Genomic DNA, 21,975 nt, shown 5'->3' on the forward strand with positions numbered 1-21,975 from the left:
TTTGACATTTAACATTAGTTTATTTATCTAGCAGTGCAGTCAAATGTGTGTGTGTGTGTGTGTGTGTGTGTGTGTCAAAGTCGCCATAGGAAGGGCCTCTCTACATTTTTGCCTTGGGCCCCAACAAACACTAGAATCGCTGCTCTCCTGAAATGATGCTAAATGAAGAATCTGAAACATTAAAGGCTTTATATGTGATTTTTGGATCCAGCAGATGTCGCCCTTGAGCACCAGCATGAAACCAAAACAACTCTCGCTGCATTGTTGTGTTAGCATGCTAATGCTAGCGATCTTTATTATGCTCGTATCTTCACACTGCATGTAAATTCACCTGAAATGAGCGTGATCTAGAAACACAGTTAAGCAGTGAGTACAGTATGTTATTCTTCTTTTCTCTAGTCCCTCAATTAAACAACTTTTATACATGAGGGGAGGAGTCAGCCGGCCGTCCCGGCGATGTAAACAAAGTGAAGATAGGACTCTGAAAACTCTGAAAACATCACAGACAGTGGGACTCGGGTGTTACACCCATTGTAGACAGTCATGACTCACAGAGTTATTTTCAGAGGAGATACTTGATTTCTACATTTAAGTGTGAAAAATCACATAGAAAGCCTTTAAATCAACAATATGTAACTTTCCCATCTTATAAAAGTGTTTTTTCAAAGTGGATCTTATAGTACAACAACAACAGGCAGAACAGCGTCTCTCTCATGTCCACAGATCGCCCCGGTCGCCTTCTGATAGCACTTTTAAAGTTCGACAGCAGGCCACAGGTAACGGCGAGGTAACGTCTTTACAGCAGTCGCCAGTTTGCCCATATCGATACTGTTTGAATCCACTGCTGAGGTTTAGAGGAAGAAAACGTGATGGATGAAGCGAAGTGCCAAAACGCACCAAATCAAATTCCTCCACATTGTTGCTTTAGAATACTGATTTTTTTTTTTTTATTAACTACCCCTGACAGTAAGGTTATAGACATTACAGTCTGATCTTTGTTTGTGGAAACTACAGATTTGTTGTTTGCACCTTTTTGTTCACTTTCTTCTCGACCATCTTTGCGTCAGTGCCTTTAATAACCGTTAAAAAGATGAACAACAACACACCCGTCACTGGTTGATTTATTATGAAGATTTTTTTATTAGAATATTAATACATGTGTCTTTGTAAGAGCTTCAAAGTACAAAATACATTTCATCTGTGCTATTAGTTTGATTGTCTTCATTGTTGATGTTAATCTACTGCATTAGTGTCCACACCTGTTTGGATGCTGTGGACTTCTGAAGTGCAACTGAGTTTGACTTCATGACAGACGGCATGAAAAAGAGTTGTTTTTTGAAAAGGCTCAAATATACTGGTGGGGGGGAGGGGGTATTTAAAGTGTGAACATTATAATACGGGTCTCAAAATGTGAATTTATAACAGTTTTTAAAATTGTTATTCAAAACAATGAAGTGAAAAAAAACAGATGAAAACATTTTTATGATTAAAACAAGTTCAAAGGTCCCTGAAAAAGTATCAAACCCTACAGTAAAAAGTGAAACATGCTCCCTCGAATACATCAGAAACTGAAATTATTCAGACTCTGTCCCTTTAAATGTCCGTCTCCTTGAAGATTTCAAAAACAATTCAGTCAAGCAAAATGAACAAGCGTCATCTTTTAGATCCACACGTACACCGCCAAACGCAGAAGTTCATCACGGAGGGATTTCAATCACATTCCTAAATCTTAAGAAGCAACTGTGCTCACGCTGGGTGTCTATTATTGTCAACATTTTTGTTCAAAGTTGTCGTTTTCAATCTGTTTTAATCGCACTTGGGTGAAATTTTCAAGATCTGAATCTAGATCTAAGAGACAAGACACAAACACAACGAGGCTATCCTGAGCTCAGAACAAGAAGCTACTTTATAAATGGAGTCCAAACAGCAAAGAAGCTCGATGGAGAGTAATCTGGACATGCCGTGAAGTCAATGAAATCCTCTACAGAAGCTGCTACTGCAGTCAGAGGAGGCGTGCTCTGGTTCAGTTTCAAATCACTTCAACTAGACTTTCAGAAAAGCACCTTTAAATCCAAACTGAAACAGGTTCAACCTGCAAGTATTCAGGGTTTAAAAATGAAATAAAGAGTAAGTCTTGAGATTTTAAAAATGTTTCTTATTGTCAACAGATTTCATAAAGAGACCAGCAAAGCTTTCCCCTGCTGAGAAGAAGAGCCTGTGTTACCACATCTGGATATACAGTGTTGAGCTTAACCTCATATCAGTCAGACGATGTTTTCAGACTGAGACGAGCCTGCCATAGATATGTTGCTACTTGTGTTTTTCAAATGAAATACAGAATACAAAAACACAATGCTTAGGCTGGTTTAAAAAAAAAAAAAGCTCTCATCATTCAGTTTGTCCAGCTCGGCAGAATTTAGTCGACTCTTTGCAAAACTATCTGCACAGAAAAACTCTGTGTCGCTTTAAGAGCAAAACTTTTATTTGACGCCTTATTGGTAATCTTGGAAAAGATACACCTCCAAAATTGACACCAGTTTTGTGTCAGATTGCACATGATGGCACAGGAGTTTTCTTGAATAGCTCCAAAATGCACAACCACACCTACTGCTGTTAACACTCACTGGAAACACACATCTGTATCATCCATCTGCAGCTGGAATAGATCCCAAGAAACAGACCAGAGTCCTGCAGTTAGAGGAAACAATGCCTTTTGTTTTCAAATGATTCTGCTGAAGCAAAATGTAACAGCGAGGCAGAATGATTGAAGACATTTCATTAAGAACGGGGTGACAGAGTAACATGTTGATGGTTTTGGTATTTGTTGACAATCAAGACATTTATAAACCTTTTTATGAAACCTATAAGCTCGATCTAATATTAAATAACGGCCTGCAATCGTAAACTGAACGAGCTGTTCCTGTTTAAAAAATCTGCATGTTTGTATCAAACTTCCTATTTTTGATTCCCATGTGACAGAACTGGCCGCGTGCCATGAGCTCCTCTAGGAGGCATTAAGTGAGCCGTCTTTGTAGCACTTCAGCAGAAAACAACAGCCTCAAACCTGTGACTGTACAGCAGCTCTAACACACTATCAACCTTTATTCCTTCTGGTGTGACACTAAAAAAGATCCTTCATACTTTGCAGGAAGAACAGCATTACATTTTTTTGGAAAAGAGCTCCTTTCAGCGGATCAACAAGAAGCTGTGTAATCTTGAATAATCCGTCACGCCCGCCGTGAGAGCGCAGAAAGGGGAAGCCCAGAGGTCTATTGAAATACGTTTCCTGTTTCTGTTTGCTGCCTCCATTAAGCGAGTTTAACTTCCTTTTCTGAGGCTTATGAAGCACAAGATGTTTTTTTACACTTAAGTACAAGATTGGTTTGAGAAAAAAAAAATCTAATCTTATTTTGTTCTAAATCTAAAAATAGAGTTATGGCGAAAAAAATCCAAACCACAGAAGACACTTTGGCAGGTGAGCTGGCGCTGGTGTTTATGTGCGTTATTGTTTCCTTGATAGAGAGACAATGGAAGGTGAATTGGCAGGTGTGAGGGTTGCACGTGACTAGTGGACGTTTGATCTGAGAGGCGGGTTTAAGTGTGAAACGTGTGTGTGTGAGTGTGTGTGTGTGTGTGAGTCTGAGTGTGAGTGTGTGTGTGTGTGTGTGTGTGTGAGTGTGTGTGTGTTACTCTGTGTGTGAGTGTGTGTGTGTGTGTGTGAGTGTGTGAGTCTGTGTGTGAGTGTGTGTGTGTGTGTGAGTGTGTGTGTGTGTGTTACTCTGTGTGAGTGTGTGTGTGTCTGTGTGTGTGTGTGTGAGTGTGTGTGTGTGTGTGTTACTCTGTGTGTGAGTGTGTGTGTGTCTGTGTGTGTGTGTGTGAGTGTGTGAGTCTGTGTGTGAGTGTGTGTGTGTGTGTGAGTGTGTGTGTGTGTGTTACTCTGTGTGAGTGTGTGTGTGTCTGTGTGTGTGTGTGTGAGTGTGTGAGTCTGTGTGTGTGAGTGTGTGAGTCTGTGTGTGTGTGTGTGTGTGTGTGAGTCTGTGTGTGAGTGTGTGAGTCTGTGTGTGTGAGTCTGTGTGTGAGTGTGTGAGTCTGTGTGTGTGTGTGTGTGTGTGTGAGTCTGCAAGCAGCATGATCAACGAGTTAGGAGTTTGTTACTGTCCTTGTAAATTCAGCTGATAAGTGAGATATAAAAAAGAAAGTATAGGTTGATGATAGTAGAACAGATGTGAAGCATTACATGAACATGAACATGAACATGATAAATGATAAATGAAAGGTTTGGACCATGCTGCAGGCAGAGTGTGTGCTCGCTGTGTGCAGAGCAGTTAACGTGCGTTTTGTGCTTTTTGATTTTTGCTCTGCTCGGGCATCCCATCTCCTCCTACTTGAGAGCTTTAGCGACAGAGGAGTAGGCCATGTGGATCTCCTCGTCGACCGGGCAGGTGGAGGAGAACTCCTCCCTGGCGTACGCTGCGTTCAGGTACCTCCACAGGTTCGACAGAAGCTCAGGGATGTGGAAGTTACGGTACTTTAAACACACCACCTGGAGTGAAGAAAAAGAAAAAGGGAGAGACACGACGAGCCTTCAGCTGCAGGGCCGATAAAAACCTGGATTTGTAATCTTTATTTTTTTTGTAGCCGCACAGCTTGAAACAGAAGATTACCTTCATGATGTGGAGCTTAGGCAGCAAGTTGCAGTCAGCCAGAGTGAGGTCTTGGCCGTCCAGGAAGGGGCGGGACGAGGAAGTGACATCATCAGCGCTATTCTCGTCGATCTCGTCAGGAAGTGGGGAGCCGAGGTAGTCGTCGAGCTTCTTCAGAGCCTTCAGCAGGCCTTTCTCGAGATCTGAGCACGCAAAGAGAATATCAAAAGACTGTTTGTGATTATCGGAGAGTTTAATTCTCCTGAAAGAAAATGTAAATCTGAATCTGGAGTCAGACTGTTGCAGGTATTTTTTTGTGTTATTTTGCCTTTTTAAGAAATAACAGTTTTCACCCAGCAACAGTGACATTACCAATCAGATCACTGTAAACTGAGCGAGCAGCAGGTGACCTGAAAATCTCAGGCCATGATGTCATTAACACAGCATCCCTGCTGGTGTTTTGTCCTTCAGGGGAACACAGAGGGGATCTCTGCTGTACTTCAGGGACAAATACAACTAAAACTTTAAAATTAAAGGCTTTTATCAGAACATTAAAGAAACATGATTTTGAATTACTAGATCCACGTACTTTCATGGGTTTGAGGGTTTGAGTTCTTGACGTAAGCGGAGAATTTGGAGAACACGTCCATGCCTGCCGTGTTGGACTCTGGGTTACGAGCGGCCAAACGGGGATACCTGAAGAAACAGACACACCGATGATGATGATCAGGAGGAAATAAGAACTTTAAAAGTGACAAAAAAAACACATAAAAGTAAAGTAAAAACATAAAGGCTGCTGTTTACAACATGTGTCGATTAAACGTCCAATAAAGTCCATGATTAATCCGTAAAAAGTCTGATCTAAAAAAAAGGCAGAGAATAGTGAAAACTACCTGATAAAATCCCCTTAAAGGCTTCATATGTGATTTTTTGATCCAGCAGATGTCGCCCTTGAGCACCAGCATGAAACCAAAACAACTCGCGCTGCATTGTTGTGTTAGCATGCTAATGCTAGCGATCTTTATTCTGCTCGTATCTTCACACTGCATGTAAATTTACCTGAAATGAGCGTGATCTAGAAACACAGTTAAGCAGTGAGTACAGTATGTTATTCTTCTTTTCTCTAGTCCCTCAATTAAACAACTTTTATACGTGAGGGGAGGAGTCAGCCGGCTGTCCCGACGATGTAAACAAACTGAAGATAGGACTCTGAAAACTCTGAAAACATCACAGACAGTGGGACTCGGGTGTTACACCCATTGTAGACAGTCATGACTCACAGAGTTATTTTCAGAGGAGATACTTGATTTATATTATATTTAAGTGTGAAAAATCGCATATTAACCCTTTAAGACAAAGCACGCATACCTGTAAAGTCCGAAAAAAACCTCTAATAAAAGTTTAACTTTTCATCACATGAGGCAGAGGAAAACCTCACAACTGAGACACTTAAATCTAAAACATGCTCTGCTCTTCAATTGGAAAAAATGAAAGGCTATATCAAATGTGTCCATGATTCCCTTTCTGTATATTTAACTATCAGTTCCAGCTCTTAACCACCTAAAACAATGAGTTTGTAAAACAGATGTGGAGACGACCTTGGTGGGCTGAGGTTTTCCTCCAGGAACTCCTCAATCTTGTTGGTGTCTGTTTTCACCTCGCTGCCGTACAACAGGAAGGGCGGCTGGGCACCCGGAGCCAGGTCCTTCAAGATGTCCGGTTTCCTGAAGGTGGGTGGAAATTAAAATAAATTTAAAACAAAAACAGGGACAGGCAGAAGAAGCAGACGGTTTAAACAGCAGGAGGAAGATGGAAGAAAAAAAAAAGGGGGGCGGGGAAAGAAAATACAACAACTAACCACAGGATATTACTCATATCTGCAGCTAGCAGCACTGCCAGAGAGGCTTTACTGAAATGTTCCTTTACTGCACAGTTCAGAGGTTTGTTGTTATTCTGCTTTTGTGCTGAAACCTGCAGCACACGCGTGTCATGATCTCACCTCTTCATATCCACCGTGGTCACGTCGAAGGTGACTCCTTTCAGCCACAGCACCATGAAGAGACGCTGGGAGAACGGACAGTTGCCGATGCTCTGACCATCGCTGCCCGCCTGGGACACACACACACACACACACACACACACACAAACATTCTTTACATGTTTGTTGCTCACATCACATGCAATGTATTTAATTAGAGACAATGTAGATAAGGGTGTTATATGTTATACACATTGCTGATATTTTGCAGCTTTCCGTTGAGTTTTCGATGATCTCTGTTTCACTGTACAAAGTTAATTTTCTAGAACATTCCTGTTTAAAAAAACTCACTTTTGCACTATTTAAGACGAGAGAAAATATGAAGTCAGGCTGTGCAACATGTCGCATTGAAGGCAGCGAGCAGCGTTGAACTGCTAGTCTCACAACGATGATTTTAAATGTATTTTAAATATGTAAAATAAATCCTTTTTTAGTAATAAATAAAATAAAAATGCTCAATGTGAGGTTATGAAATGGAACAAAATGTCCGACAGAAGTTTGCACATCTGAAAGAACAGGCAAGTCAGCATAAAAAGGCACTACCGCTACACACCCAGCATCAACCTTTGACTCATATGAACCTCCTATAGCTTGTTTACAGACAGAGAAAGACAGTTAAAAGATGAATGAACTACAAGTGGTTCAACAAAAAGCGTTCTCTTTAGTCAACCCCACACGTCTGCAGCACATCTCCAAACAGAAATATTTAACAGATCATTTTTTATAAAAAGAAATCTGAGATGATGTGATCGTCAATATTCATTTAATGAATCTGCAACTATTCAAATAATCAGTTCACAGCTGCTCAAATGCAACCATTCCATAACAATACATCTGAACCTTACAGCTGTTTCCATCATGAAGAAATCTGTCAAATAGTTTTTACCACAACGATATATATATAAAAAAATGTTTGAAATGGATAAAAATCACAGCTTCTAATGACACACTCAACATCTATAAAAGTCGTGGTTTGTCTTTCTAACAGTCCAAAACAAAAACTTCAACTAATGGAGCGGACGAAAACTCGTCAAAACTTTTGGAAAGAATGAGACATCACATTTTTTTTAGTGACAGTTAGAAGATTTGAAAGAGACCTAAAAAAAAACTAGCTTAGTTTCAGCTTCTGTATTTCTTTGTTAAAGGAGTATCTCTATTTCTGGACTGTTGGTTTGGACAAACAAGGGATTTAAAGACTTAATACACATGTGCCTTAAACAGGTCTTAATCAATTAATGCAGAACATTTCCTGCAGTTAACTCTTATAGTTACCAATAATAGTTAGCTGCAGCCATGGAAGCCATTTTTCATACTTGCATTCAAGTGCAGGCTAACTCAGGAAATGATCATAGAGCTTTAAAATGTTCCCTGTGTCTGCAGGAAGTCATACTTCATGTTCAGTCAGTCTGTAGGGTACATCTGTGTGTGGCATTGAGCAGGCCACAGTATAAACTTGACCACTTCTTACTTTCCGTTACTAATGTGAAACTATACTTATGTGTCCTGCTAATGACTAGTTTCAAGTGTCACTGAAGAGGCTCACTAGAAACCAGGATTCAGAAAAAGTCACAATTGCATCTTTCACCCGTGAAAAAGAAAAAAAAAGAGTGGAGGGTGGCGCACATGTTCATACAGAGGAATCATTATGGAGACTTTAAGAGCATGAAGGAGGCAGAGAAAGACATAATGGTTATATTAGAGCATGTTTGGCTCAAAGTAAATGGGATTAGTCTGCCTGGCCAACATACTAAATATAGATTAAAGACGCCTGTCCGTTATCTTGACGTGCATTTAATTAGATTAGTCTTACTGTCATTTATGAGGCAGGTTAGTGACACAGACTGACATGAATACTATGAACACAAATGCTAAAAAGTCATTTTAAACAAACTTTAAGTCCCAAAATACGAGCAGTCCAAGATATGTTATTATGACGTAACATTGCTAAAAGTGATACAAATGTAACACAGGTTAAACACGCGTAACAAAGTAATGTCACGTCGCGTCGCCATGACAGCGTCACTTTATGGGTGTGATGGATTACTTGGCTTACCTTCACAAAAAGTTCAACTTTGGGCTGATTCGGGTCGCTCATCTTCACCTGTTGATGATGAGATCTAATCAAAGTGAACAGACAAAAAGGTGTAATCAGGGTAACGCTGAAGAAAAAGTTAAAAATCTGCATTTCTCAAGCGAGAAAACGACTTCGAAACTCGGGGAGCCAAGCCCATCTTCCGCTACACAAAACAACAAATTAAAGATTGTAGCAGCGACCCAAGCGATGAAAACCTCAAACAGAGCAAACATTATCGGCTTAAAAGCTCAAATTATTCATTTAACTGGCTGTTTTTAAAGTCAGCAGAGCTTTTACCTCGCAGTAGAAAGAGTTGTCGCTGACGCTGTGAAGCTGCCTGTTGCTCGTTTTCTCCTCCCAGGTCCGCTGCTGCATCACCCGCACGGCTCCTCCATTTCCTGGTGCTGCGTGACGAGCTGAGCGCTCAGACGTACGGCTTTGAAGTCGATGCAGGCCGGGGTGACATGAAGGGTGAGGAGGGTGGAGGAGGGAGGGTGTGGATGTGAGTTAAAAGTATAATGGTTTTCTAAAAGACAAACCTCTTTTGTACGACGGAGGATTAGGGCCACGTTAAAAAAAAAAAAAATTACGACTTTAATCTCGTAAATTTACGACTTTATTCTCATAAATTTACGACTTTATTCCCGTAAATGTACGACTTTAATTTTGTAAATTTACGACTTTAATCTCTTAAATGTACGACTTTATTCTCGTAAATTTAAGACTTTATCCTTGTAAATTTACGACTTTAATCTCGTAAATGTACGAGATTAAAGTCGTAAATGTACGACTTTATTCCCGTAAATGTACGACTTTAATCTCGTAAATTTACGACTTTAATATCTTAAATGTACGACTTTATTCTCGTAAATTTACGACTTTATTCTCGTAAATTTACGACTTTATCCTTGTAAATTTACGACTTTAATCTCGTAAATTTACGACTTTAATATCTTAAATGTACGACTTTATTCTCGTAAATTTACGACTTTATTCTCGTAAATTTACGACTTTATCCTTGTAAATTTACGACTTTAATCTCGTAAATTTGCGACTTTAATCTCATAAATGTACGACTTTATTCTCGTAAATTTACGACTTTAATCTCGAAATTTAAAAAAAACGTGGCCCTAATCCTCCGTGGTACTTTTGCCACGTCCATTCAGAAGTTATTATTGTATGGAAACCCAAATCCTCCAGTAAAACATGAACATAACGACTTAGCATAAATAGAGATATAACATGGAAAAAAAACTGATGTCATTTTGAAATTATTGCAACAACAAAAAAATAATACATTGTATAGGTCTAATGTCAAAGGATTAATGTTGGTTATAAGATTTAAAAAGTTAAATTACGAGATAAAAACATAATCGGAAAATGTAAAGTTATCTCGTAGCCTATTTCTTTAATTTAATCTTATTATTTTGACAAAGATGTGGATATTTTTTTATTGTGGAAGTATTTTTATGGTGAGAATTAAATTGTCTGTCCTTTAAATGGTCAGATATTATATATATATATATATATATATATATTTTTTACATTTTATTGGTTTAATTCAGAAATAACAGCTATGCCTATCTTCCAGACATTTCCTTATACTCCCATTAGAAGAATTGGGTGATGCTTCACCTCATCTTTGTTGCACTCCTGGAAAGTCATCAAAATAGATTAATATTTGTTCATGATTCCTTACAGAACAGTACAGTATGTTCTGCTGTATACTAAATGGCCAGTAGAGGGGGGTATTGAGCTGTACTTTGCAAATTCATTACTTTATAAAGTCTGGTCCTAAAATCTGGAAAGAGTAATCAGAAAGTCCTGCCGGATTGTCGGTCAAAATTAAACACTGACAGTGGACAGAGACACATTTGGAATAGAGATCGTTTATGAATTCACAGGGGAAAGTTTGATCATTTATTTGTCAGTTTAACACAAGAGAGATGTTAAACATGTAATTCCAATGAACGATTTTATGTTGGGACAATGGCAACTAAAAACATCTCACATATGGGTCTTTATTTGGAATAATATATTAAACCTACAACACAAAAACAATACAAATAAACCCAATACATTTTTTTAATTCTTTGAAATCTTTTTTTTCACCAATACAGAGACAACAAAGAGCAGGAGACCAAGCTGCCTAAAAAAAGCTAAAGTGTCTTTTTCTAATTCTTTTTCATCAGCTTTCATTACAAAAAAAACAATCTTTCACACGCATATTTGATCTGGTTGAGTTAGTAGATTATAAATTAGAAAGATATATGAGAAGAATAAAAGGGGGTAACATACAATACGCTTGTCTTGCCCTCTCATCTTTTTGTTTTTGTTGATATTATGAGCATTATGGCAAAATATGCTAAATATAGAGGGACTTATTTTTACACTACATTTTCAAACTAGGCTATATACATTTAGGGCAATATTACATTTTTATTTAATTAAGAACATGGTATAATTTAGTGGTTCTCAACTGGTGGGTCGGGACCCAAAAGTGGGTCACAGAGCCATATTTAGTGGGTCGCAAATGTGTGCCCATGGAAAAATAATTGTGTCAACAAATCTACAAAGTTCTTTATAAACCTGTCTCGTGTTTTCTACCATCTGAGGTCCATACTGCACAATTTTTCATTTAATAAATTTGATTGGTAAAAAGGAAATTAAGATTTGGGTTCCAGTTTCTCTTGAAGGTGTTGGTGGTGGGACCTGAGGCTACACCAGTTGAGAACCACTGATTTAAATCAGTGTGCTCTATTTGGCAGAGAGCCATTTTTGTATTCAGCCTGTTGTTACGCTTGTGAAACACTAGAGGGCGTCCTCAGTCTCTCTCATGTCTCACAGGTCAGGTGGTGACACAGGTTCAATCTGATCATCAGGTTGTTTGTGGAGACAACAATGGAGCACTGATGACTCTGTTTGGTGAGTGTTGACAACACGTCACAGCAGAGATCCTCCTGACAAACCAAGCCCTGCTTATTAAATGCTAATAAGCCTGTTTTTATTTTGTCACTCAGGAGGCTGAATGGAGTCAATGTTTTCTTAAAGACAGGGTGGATGTTTGTTTTCACACCACTTGACCCTCCGTCACTCAGTTTAACACCAGGACACTTTGTTTTGTGGGATTTTATCAGTATTTGTTGCGTTTTGTCAAACTTAATAAAGCTAATTATCTAAGGGTTTGTTCTTCCTTATAAAAGACAAACTAGCTCTTTCCATTTAACAAGTAAAATATTAGGGAATTTAAAAAAAAGAAAAACTGAAAAATAGATTTTCCTGTCCTGCGCTGCGAGGAACAAATCAGAGTGGAGACATTTTGAATTCTCTCCAGATTTATTTTTTTTACTTCATAGTCTAAAAGTTTTCACCTTTTAATGGAGTCAAGAAAGTTGAACGAAACAAACAACAATCTCTCAATGTTGATGAAGAACTACATTTATAGAAATGAAAATAGATGATTTAAAAGCTGAAAGAAAAAGTGCAGAATTCTTGTTTTCACTTAACAATCACAAACTTGATTCAAATGATGAGTTTCACTGTTTAGTTCAAGTAAGAAAACATTTAAAAAAAAAGTCTACTTATGACTTCTAGCAACCGAGACAAGCTTGTAAAACTACAGATCCCACGTGCCCCAGAGAGAGGACAGTATAGCAGCACAGAGAGCCACGGTCAGAGGGAGCTGGAGAGAACCGGCTGCGTTACACAGATCTGTTGTGCAACACTGGAAACTGGTGGTGTAACCAGCTCCCAGGATGCTGCCGGTCAGCGTCTTGCCGCACAGGTCCGAGTCCAGACAGCCGCGGATTTGCAGAGTGAGTGACCCTGTAGCATTGAACTCTGGGACGACATGGGTGATAAAAGCATGTAAGAAACTTGCTATGCATGCATGGCACATTTCACACAAACATCATTTCAACAGAAGATGAAAAGCAAACATGCAAACATTTAACCAACCAGACAAAGATCAGTTCAAAAAACAAATATTACAACTTCAGTATCATGTGTAATAAACACCAATCATGACCGCAAACACATATTACACACTAAAAGTCTTTCTATGTGATTTTTCACACTTAAATATAAATCAAGTATATCCTCTGAAAATAACTCTGTGAGTCATGACTGTCTACAATGAGTGTAACACCCGAGTCCCACTGTCTGTGATGTTTTCAGAGTTTTCAGAGTCCTATCTTCAGTTTGTTTACATCGCCAGGACGGCCGACTGACTCCTCCCCTCGAGTATAAAAGTTGTTTAATTGAGGGACTAGAGAAAAGAAGAATAACATACTGTACTCACTGCTTAACTGTGTTTCTAGATCACGCTCATTTCAGGTAAATTTACATGCAGTGTGAAGATACACAGTGTGATAGTAACGTATTCAAAGTGTTGTGTTGATTTTCTTTAGTTGTTTTGATCTCTTACTCATTCTTTATGTGTAAATCGATTTCTGGCCGTCGTACAGAAGGTTGAGTGTTGAGTGTTTTTCTTACGTGCTTCTCCACGGTGGCAGCTCTCAGTGGCATTATTACATGTGACGTCGCTCCCAAACAAACAAGACCCAAATATACCGAGGGGACACTGTCGACACCGCAGACTCTGTGCTGCTCCAAAGAAAAAGAAAACAGATACTCATCTTATTGGAAGGACAGTTACAGTAACTTACTCAACAACATAGTTTGGATGTTTCTCAACAATATCTTTGTTCCATCTTCAATAAGTCAAGAAGCAAAGATGAAGATAAATCAAAAGTTTTATTTCCATTCTTACGCAAGAGTGGTATCAATCTTCTCATCTTACTTTAAGATAGTAAATGTGTTTTCCAAATGTTCCTTTGAACATATTACTGGTCAAATGCTTCTTTTTTAAAATGTTTTGATCTTGTTATAATTACACACATTACATTAAAAACAGACAATGTATTCTAAAAAGTGAAGGTGCACAATTTAAACAAAGGAAGTTCAGGTAAGTTGTGTAAAATAACTCAAATCAAAATCCTGAGTGAAAAAAAGTAAAAAAAAAACAAAAAAGGGTCCCATTCATGAAAGGACAAAGAAGTGCTGCAACTGAATTCTTTTCATATCATTGAAATTTAGCAGGGGCAGAGATTTAGTCCCTGTATTGTGTAATTACAGGAACATGGAGGAGGGGTTTGTGGTTAGATGTAAACTGATCAGTTTTATATTATTGTTGGTAACTCTGATTAATCACAGGCTGGCTGGATTTTTTTTAAACAGTCAAATACAGATTTTATTTTAATTTATATGAGGAAGCATCTTTATTGTTATTATTTTTTGTAAATTGTTGTTTGGTAAAGAAACCAAACCCACTACCTCTAAAATAATATAGAATGAGTCAAACTTAAGAACATTTATTTAACCTAATGTCACACCGAATTCTCCAGCAGCTTTAGACTTTCTCTTCATTTGTCTGAGCGTCATTCGACAGCACATGTTAGAACATTGAATGGAAAAATGCTCCAATTTCAGCTTTGGACAGTTTTTTTGTTGTTGTTGCATTTTCCAACCTTATTTTCTGGAAGTCTTATTGGCCCGGTGCAGTCTATGTCTGAAGGCTGTTTGGTCATGAGCCTGAAGATTTCTGTCTTTTAATAAGACAGTTTTTTCTTACCACTGTAATTTTTGCTGCTTTGCTAAAGTGCTCATGATGGATAGGCCGGATCTTTGTAACATAACAAAGAGTAAGGTCTTTTACCTGCTTTGTGTAACATAACAATGAGTAAGGTCTTTTACCTGCTTTATGTAACATAACAATGAGTAAGGTCTTTTACCTGCTTTATGTAACATAACAATGAGTAAGGTCTTTTACCTGCTTTATGTAACATAACAATGAGTAAGGTCTTTTACCTGCTTTATGTAACATAACAATAAGTAAGGTCTTTTTACCTGCTTTATATAACATAACAATAAGTAAGGTCTTTTTACCTGCTTTATATAACATAACAATGAGTAAGGTCTTTTACCTGCTTTATGTAACATAACAATAAGTAAGGTCTTTTTACCTGCTTTATATAACATAACAATGAGTAAGGTCTTTTACCTGCTTTATGTAACATAACAATGAGTAAGGTCTTTTACCTGCTTTATATAACATAACAATGAGTAAGGTCTTTTTACCTGCTTTATATAACATAACAATGAGTAAGGTCTTTTACCTGCTTTATGTAACATAACAATGAGTAAGGTCTTTTACCTGCTTTATATAACATAACAATGAGTAAGGTCTTTTACCTGCTTTATGTAACATAACAATGAGTAAGGTCTTTTACCTGCTTTATGTAACATAACAATGAGTAAGGTCTTTTACCTGTTTTATATAACATAACAATGAGTAAGGTCTTTTACCTGCTTTATGTAACATAACAATGAGTAAGGTCTTTTACCTGCTTTATGTAACATAACAATGAGTAAGGTCTTTTACCTGCTTTATGTAACATAACAATGAGTAAGGTCTTTTACCTGTTTTATATAACATAACAATGAGTAAGGTCTTTTACCTGCTTTATATAACATAACAATGAGTAAGGTCTTTTTACCTGCTTTATGTAACATAACAATGAGTAAGGTCTTTTACCTGCTTTATGTAACATAACAATGAGTAAGGTCTTTTTACCTGCTTTATGTAACATAACAATGAGTAAGGTCTTTTACCTGCTTTATGTAACATAACAATGAGTAAGGTCTTTTACCTGCTTTATGTAACATAACAATGAGTAAGGTCTTTTACCTGCTTTATGTAACATAACAATGAGTAAGGTCTTTTACCTGCTCTTTTGTAAAGTGTCTCGAGATAACACTTGTTATGAGTTGACGCTATACAAATAAAAATTGATTGATTGATTGATTGATTGATTGATTATTATTCCAACATATGTTTCTGTTTACTTTTAGTTTCACTGCTACGCACTTTGTGACTCAAAAAGTCGACCTCTAAATGATCTTCTATTTGTTTTTAAAGCAATATGCTGCAACGTGAGTTTTTCAAACTGGCTTGATTTGTGTGCCTGAAGAAAAAGATCTGAGAAGAGTTGACTTCTCCTCTTATCATGTGTCAGATCATTCATCATTAATTAAATGTTTTGTTTCCTCCTCTCTAGATCCTTGCTTGTGTTGTTCTTACTCTCTGATGTCTTGTCGCTTTGGATAAAAGTGTCTGCTGAGTGAATTGTAGAATTATATTTCCTGTTTGTGTTTACATGGTTTACTCTTTGTTTTATTGTTTTATTGTCGGCAAGTTAACGTCTATATTATACATGTTTAAAGTCATTTTAAATAGGTAGCAAGCTACACTCTGAATGCTTTACTTTAGTCTTTTATTGTGTCATAGTCTGGACATTTTGTTCATTTCAGTTCACTTTCTATGTGCAACAATTATACTGGACTGAATGTCATTAAGCTGCAGTGAAGTTAAACCACCTGAGACTTCATCAAAAACAGCAATTAATATCTCCACCACCAATCTTATTCTTTGTTTGTCAGGCGACTCAGTCCTGAACATTTTGTTTGCCTCGAGTAATAAGTGTTGTATCAGGAAGAAAGTTAGCAGACATTTTCTTGTGATTACACAACTCCTCCAATGACAGTGTTCGATGATAGACAGACATGTAAATCAGACCTACCAGGGTCACAGTTAAGGACATTTTAAATCAACAATAACAAGAATTATATTCTTAAACCCCTCCATTTGTTTTCAGTGTTTGATGGCTAATTCTCTTATTTCCTCCTTGAAATGTGTAGACGTAATTTTCCAATTACCTGCAGGGACGAGCGCACACAGGACAATCACTGCCTTCCAAAAGTTAGTCATCCTTCTTGACGGGTTTTTTTCAACGGATTCTTCTTGTAAAGAAATGCCCTTTAAGGTTTAAAATACCTGTCTCAGACGAGCGAACCTTCTTAGTAAGCAGAGACAAGATTTCAGGCTTGACCCTAATCAAGAAGCAATGTGAAAGAATGAGGTTCATCAGGTTTTGTGTGCTTCTAGTTTGAAGCGGAAGAAATCCACTTAACCCAAACATTCACAGCCTGAAGGAACATAACAGCTTTTACGTTTTAGCATGTTCATTTTTTATTCTTTGATCATTTCACTGAGCTTTTATACATTTTCTATCATCTATAACAAATACATTTAAAGGCAGAGAAGCTACAACATTCTGAGTTCAGTAATATAGTAAGACACAGTTCATCATGTTCTTTAATAGTTGCATTCCAACACAACACCCAGTGATTCATCTTTTGTCGTTTTTTTAAAGACTTTGGGCGCCCCAGATGGCCACGAGGGCCGCGCCCACAGCAGCAGCGAGAGGCAGCTGCACAGATGTGGCTCCGTTACAGTAGTCAGTCATGCAGCAGGTCCTGGTCACCGTGTAGCCGGCGGTCAGGAGAGTCCCCGTTTCAGTTTGGTTGCAGAGCGTTGAGTTCAGACAGCCTTGAGTCTCCCAGCTCATCAGACTACTGATGTTAAAGGCTGGAGGGGGGGCGAGGGGATACAGAGCTTTGGTTAGACGTTTTATTGTAGGGTTAGAGAAAACAAAAAGCAGAGATAACTTTGTGACCTGGTGAGTCATTACTGGAGGATGTATTCGGATCCTGTTCCAAGCTAAAAGTAGAAACACCTAAAAGTACTACATTCAAAATATCACTCAAAAAGAAAATCCTTTAAGTATCAAATTGACAAAGTTTGTTCAAATTCTGACATTATTGTCAGTGTTGAAATATTCAGCTCATACTAAACAACAACTGTCAGCAAAAAGCTTTTTAAATATCATTAAATGTGTATGTGTTTGTATGTGTGTGTGTTTTATGACAAAAAATGTTTGAAATGTTTGATCTGAAATGTATTATTAGACAGATAGACAGATAGATAGATAGATACTTTATTGATCCCGAGGGAAATTCAAAGCATCCTGTATCAGGTTACAAAGACGTACATGACATGAAACATTTGTTACAAATTAACCACAAAACCGCCCCCCCCCCACAAAAATATATGTGAGATTTAAACAAGAACCTAAAAACAGTTGAGGAAAACAAATCAGTAATTAAACCTGAATATAAAACACAAGAATAAAAAAAGTGTTGACCTTCTGAAGTTGTTTATATATGTACAGAAATGTTTAAAAAGCAGATTATTAAAAAACAGACATTAAATAACAGTCAGAGCAAACATTAAATTAAAGGTGTTATGTAAGTAATTGAGGTGATCATTAAAGTGTCTAGAGGCTGACTCTTGGGACGGCTGTGCATTTAGTCCATATTATATCAGCTCTTTATGTGTTTAATGTAAAATATTAAAGTAACTTTATATGTAAATAGTAAAATGTAGAAACTTCAGAATGACCTACTTTTCATCGCTAACACCAAGTGTACTGTTTGTTTTACTTCCTGCCTGACTCAGTGTTTGCTTTGGGCATGGCATGTAATGTGTTCACAACACAAACAAGTCAACGGCAGAAGGGACAGAGTGTTTAAGCACATCGTCCTGACTAACTGACAAACACAAACACTTTAATGACTGAACACGGTCTTTCATGTTATAACACTAAAATTCATTGTTAGCTTTACCTATTGTCCTCTCATCATGATAACAACCCATAAACTCAGGACATTCCTGTGAAGACAACTTAACCCCGAGTGTGAACAGTTCAAGGCTCAGGAGTTGTTAAAGGGACTGTCTGACCTTTTACACTGAAGGCCAGGTCGTTTTCTTTTTCTTCTGTTTGACACTTAAGTAGCCTATTTGGTTCTACTTTTATGTCTGTATGGTAACCATGACGCCCAGAGGCCACTGCTTATCAACAGGCAAGGCATGCTATTGGTTCACGCTCCAGCTCCATGCTGCAGGGGGCCCCAAAGAGCTGAAAAACTTTAATCCACTGCAGAGACTCAAAATGTGAAAAGGTTGTAATGACAGTGATGCCCCGCCTTACAGAACTCACTCCTGATGCACTGCTAATCAAAACTTGCATTATTCCTGTAATAACCTTTGTTTGTCAATGAAACTAATTTTATGGAAAATGAAGAGGAGTAATCTGTCTGGGAGTAAAAAATAAAAAAGGGGGATAAGAGGCGGAGGAAAAAGACAGCCAGACAGAATTAACATCTACATAACAACAAGTCAACTTGTTAAATGAATAAAAATCGGGAAATTTAAGACATTTTTAAAAACTTAAATGACTCAATCATAGATTAATCTTTACATAGTTATGCCTCCTTATTTTTTTTTATTTTTTTTGGGGGGGGGGGGGGGGGGGGGGGGATTTATATTTAGGCTACTTATTGGTTTATGTAGGCCAGGGATGGGCAACTTTGGTCACGGCAAGGGCCACATTCAATTAATTCTCCCTGCCAAAGGGCCAAATTGTAGTTTAGAAAAACGATCAATTATGAATCAATTATAAAAAAAAAATCTATTATGTCTCAAATTTAACTCAACATATGCCAGTGATCAAATATTATTATGGACGGATTTCTGGTTTTCATGATTTCATGGCAGATTTTGTCACATTTTCTTTATGTTTCCAATTAATTGATATGTAAAAATTGACCTGAGGGCCACATTGAGGGTTGATGGGGGGGCCGCATGTGGCCCCCGGGCCGCCAGTTGCCCACCCCTGCTGTAGGCTATTTATTCATTTATTGGATCTTGATAAGGAAGGTATTTTATAAAGCCCGCACATTAATCTGCACTGTCAGGTTATTCAGCTTCAGCAGCATCAAATAGTCTGTTGTATTAAATCTGTTCCTGGTTAACATTGTTACAGCATCCACACAAACATCTAGCCTCACGCCTCACATTCATTTTCTGAAGAACTGAGAATGACCTGTACAGGAGATGATCTGTAAAGTGTTACTCACCCAGTCTTCCGGAGTAGCAGCTGGTCTGAGACTCACTGCAGGTCTCAGTGGATGGAAACAGACATCTACCCACAAAGTTCATTCTGCAGGTGTTACAGATCAGAGACTCACCTGGGAGGAAACAGTGACACTTTATACATCAGTGATATTTTAAGTGTACTCTAATTTGAATATTTCACCCCTTCACCTTTGCATAAAACCTGTTTATAAATTCAACAAGAAAAAAACATTAAACATCCAAAACAAAATTCACTTTAAACATTTAGTGTCAAACTGTTTGTCAGATTGTTTTAACCGTTAAAAGAACATTTAAGGGGCACCAGTAGCCTCGTGGTTACAGATAGAGGCCTTGGTCCTCCAAGCGGGTGACCTAGGTTCAAATCCGACCTGCGGCTCCTTTCCCGCATGTCATCCCTCACTCTCTCTCTCTCTCTATTTCTGACTCTTTCCACTGTCCTATCTCTACAATAAAGACACAAAAAGTCCAAAAAGAAATCTCTAAAAAAAAGACAATTAAGGATACAAGTTTTAAGGAATTAAACCAAATGTTCCTGTTCATAAATATATATATATCTACTAAAGAATTTGCTGTTTGTTGCTCTTACCTGTAACAAACATTGCCGTCAATGTTGCACAGATCCAGGTGAACTTTTTCATCTTGTTTCTTTGCAGATTCAGAAATTTTCAGCAAAGTTCAGAGGATGGGAATGAAAAAACAGCTGGTGGAAGAGTCTTTCAGTAATCCAACATTACACGAGCATCTGCAGTGAAATCAGCTCCTGCTTTTATAGGCTACATGGTTTGGCATCAGGGCATTGAATGGTTCATGGAAAACACACAGAATAGAACAATGTCGATATTGATATTTGTCCTTCGGTCTTTATGCTGAACCCCATTTCAAAGAACCAAACCAAACAGAGGTTTGTTTGACATCAGTAAAGTCTAAAGCCCGACAAAAACATTTAAATGATGCTTGAAAACATGACTCATTCCTGTGTGTGTTTACATTTGTGTTTGAACCTTTGTGATGTATTGTTAACACATAATTATCAAAAGACCTCAGCCCAAAGTCAAAAAAATATTAGAGCAATGATCAGACACTCCTTTTATTTTCAAGCAGTGGATAGAATAACATATAATCATGTAGGATTTATTTTGCATCTTAGGAAGTAAAACTAAATGATATGAACTACAAATATTTGTGCACAAGATAAGAAAGATGAAGAATGAGAAGTAAGCTAAAGGACTAGACTGTGAATGAATAGTTCAGGGTGTTTTATAGGTATAACAGGAGAGGGCTCAACTGTGGGGGGAAACATTTTAAATCAAATATCTGACTCCATTAAGTTCCACCTTTATCAAGGTTTGTTTCATAACCTCTCAACGTGTAATCTAATGTGTTTAAATACAGAAAGCATTTCTTTGAGGCAAGCTAAAGGCCACATAACCGCACACCATTTCTTTTTCTCTGAAGATAGTTTTGGTTGTTCTTGGATCTGGTGTTTTTCCTTTTTCCTTTAATTATTGTGAAAAAAAGGTGAACCCATTAGAAGTGACATAGAGAGGGAGGACAGTAAAGATAGATGTGCAGGGATCAAACAAATTTGGAAAAACATAAAAAAAAATAAAAAAAAGACTTGGGTTGGTATCCTGAAGGGTCGTCGGTTCGAGTCCTGGTGCGGAACAAAATATTAAAGTCGTTCTGGTAGCTGGAGAGGTGCCAGGTCAATTCCCAAGTATCGCTCCCAAGTGCCCTTGAGCAACCCACAACAGCTGGTGTGCTCCATGTGTAGCAGCCCCACTCTGACATCTCTCCACTAACGCACGCCCACAGGTCCTGATCGTACACGTGTGTATGTGTGTGAGAAGCATGTCTGTGTACACCAGAATCTGCCTCAGGGATTCATGAAAGAAAGGAAGAAAGAATGAGAGGGTGTAATGGTGGATATTTATGGGAAGGTGTGCGTGCATGTAGTTCAGTGGAAGGTGTGCGTCTTTGTTAATGTGTTGTATGTACAGACATCATGGGGAATGTTTATTGTGGTTGGTGCGCAGGCAGAAAGAAAAGAAGGCTGTCATTGATTTGAGATGTTTTTCTTACATCACTGACCTCAGCAGTATTTGGTTTATGGTGCTCAAAGCGTCGAAAAATAAGATTTAAGAGACACTTTTATTTGAAGATAAACCCTCAAATATGACTGTATGATTTTTCAAATCTTATCAGCTTCTAGTTAGTATCCTGGCTAAATACCAAAGAAGTATGTATATTTGTTTTTGTCTTGGTGAGCTGACCTTAAAACCAAAAAATGTGATTTTCTGCCTTTCATCAGGCTTGTTTCAAA

General features: G+C 37.9%; 3 protein-coding genes across 4 annotated transcripts; all 3 read right to left on the reverse strand.

Moving 5' to 3' along the window:
• Positions 1-1,116: 1,116 nt before the first annotated feature.
• On the reverse strand, positions 1,117-9,204 carry clic1 (chloride intracellular channel 1). Of its 2 annotated transcripts, XR_009676126.1 has the most exons (8): positions 9,053-9,204; positions 8,735-8,798; positions 6,643-6,752; positions 6,242-6,367; positions 5,233-5,339; positions 4,665-4,846; positions 2,271-4,543; positions 1,117-2,201 (listed from the first exon to the last, which is right to left on the reverse strand). XR_009676126.1 is itself a non-coding variant. In XM_061059395.1 (7 exons), the coding sequence occupies exons 2-7, from the start codon at positions 8,774-8,776 to the stop codon at positions 4,382-4,384; spliced, it is 729 nt and encodes a 242-aa protein (XP_060915378.1). In that variant the 5' UTR covers positions 8,777-8,798; positions 9,053-9,204; the 3' UTR covers positions 1,117-4,381. The 2 variants fall into 2 exon arrangements, 1 of the variants encoding a protein (XP_060915378.1); XM_061059395.1 differs by having other exon boundaries at positions 1,117-4,543.
• Positions 9,205-11,528: 2,324 nt separating this feature from the next.
• On the reverse strand, positions 11,529-16,718 carry LOC132991425 (protein Bouncer-like). Its single transcript, XM_061060199.1, has 3 exons — positions 16,532-16,718; positions 13,250-13,360; positions 11,529-12,595 (listed from the first exon to the last, which is right to left on the reverse strand). The coding sequence occupies exons 1-3, from the start codon at positions 16,581-16,583 to the stop codon at positions 12,372-12,374; spliced, it is 387 nt and encodes a 128-aa protein (XP_060916182.1). The 5' UTR covers positions 16,584-16,718; the 3' UTR covers positions 11,529-12,371.
• Positions 16,719-16,819: 101 nt separating this feature from the next.
• LOC132991426 (sperm acrosome membrane-associated protein 4-like) lies at positions 16,820-20,398 on the reverse strand. Its single transcript, XM_061060200.1, has 3 exons — positions 20,239-20,398; positions 19,634-19,744; positions 16,820-17,243 (listed from the first exon to the last, which is right to left on the reverse strand). Exons 1-3 carry the CDS (start codon positions 20,288-20,290, stop codon positions 17,023-17,025), a joined length of 384 nt encoding a protein of 127 aa, XP_060916183.1. The 5' UTR covers positions 20,291-20,398; the 3' UTR covers positions 16,820-17,022.
• Between the last annotated feature and the right edge of the window lie 1,577 nt (positions 20,399-21,975).

Source organism: Labrus mixtus, chromosome 16 (assembly GCF_963584025.1).
Source record: "Labrus mixtus chromosome 16, fLabMix1.1, whole genome shotgun sequence".
Lineage (NCBI taxonomy): Eukaryota > Metazoa > Chordata > Actinopteri > Labriformes > Labridae > Labrus > Labrus mixtus.

Coding starts and splice junctions, on each gene's coding strand:
- clic1 (XM_061059395.1), bottom strand. CDS start 8,776: ATGAGCGACCCGAATCAGCCCAAAGTTGAACTTTTTGTGAAG. Junction 6,753..8,734: donor AAGTTGAACTTTTTGTGAAG/GTAAGCCAAGTA, acceptor TGTGTGTCCCAG/GCGGGCAGCGATGGTCAGAG. Junction 5,340..6,241: donor GAAAACCTCAGCCCACCAAG/GTCGTCTCCACA, acceptor CTGTTTCTTCAG/GTATCCCCGTTTGGCCGCTC.
- LOC132991425 (XM_061060199.1), bottom strand. CDS start 16,583: ATGACTAACTTTTGGAAGGCAGTGATTGTCCTGTGTGCGCTCGTCCCT. Junction 13,361..16,531: donor GTGTGCGCTCGTCCCTGCAG/GTAATTGGAAAA, acceptor TCTTTGGAGCAG/CACAGAGTCTGCGGTGTCGA. Junction 12,596..13,249: donor CTGCCACCGTGGAGAAGCAC/GTAAGAAAAACA, acceptor ATGTCGTCCCAG/AGTTCAATGCTACAGGGTCA.
- LOC132991426 (XM_061060200.1), bottom strand. CDS start 20,290: ATGAAAAAGTTCACCTGGATCTGTGCAACATTGACGGCAATGTTTGTT. Junction 19,745..20,238: donor GACGGCAATGTTTGTTACAG/GTAAGAGCAACA, acceptor GTTTCCTCCCAG/GTGAGTCTCTGATCTGTAAC. Junction 17,244..19,633: donor CTGCTACTCCGGAAGACTGG/GTGAGTAACACT, acceptor CCCCCCCTCCAG/CCTTTAACATCAGTAGTCTG.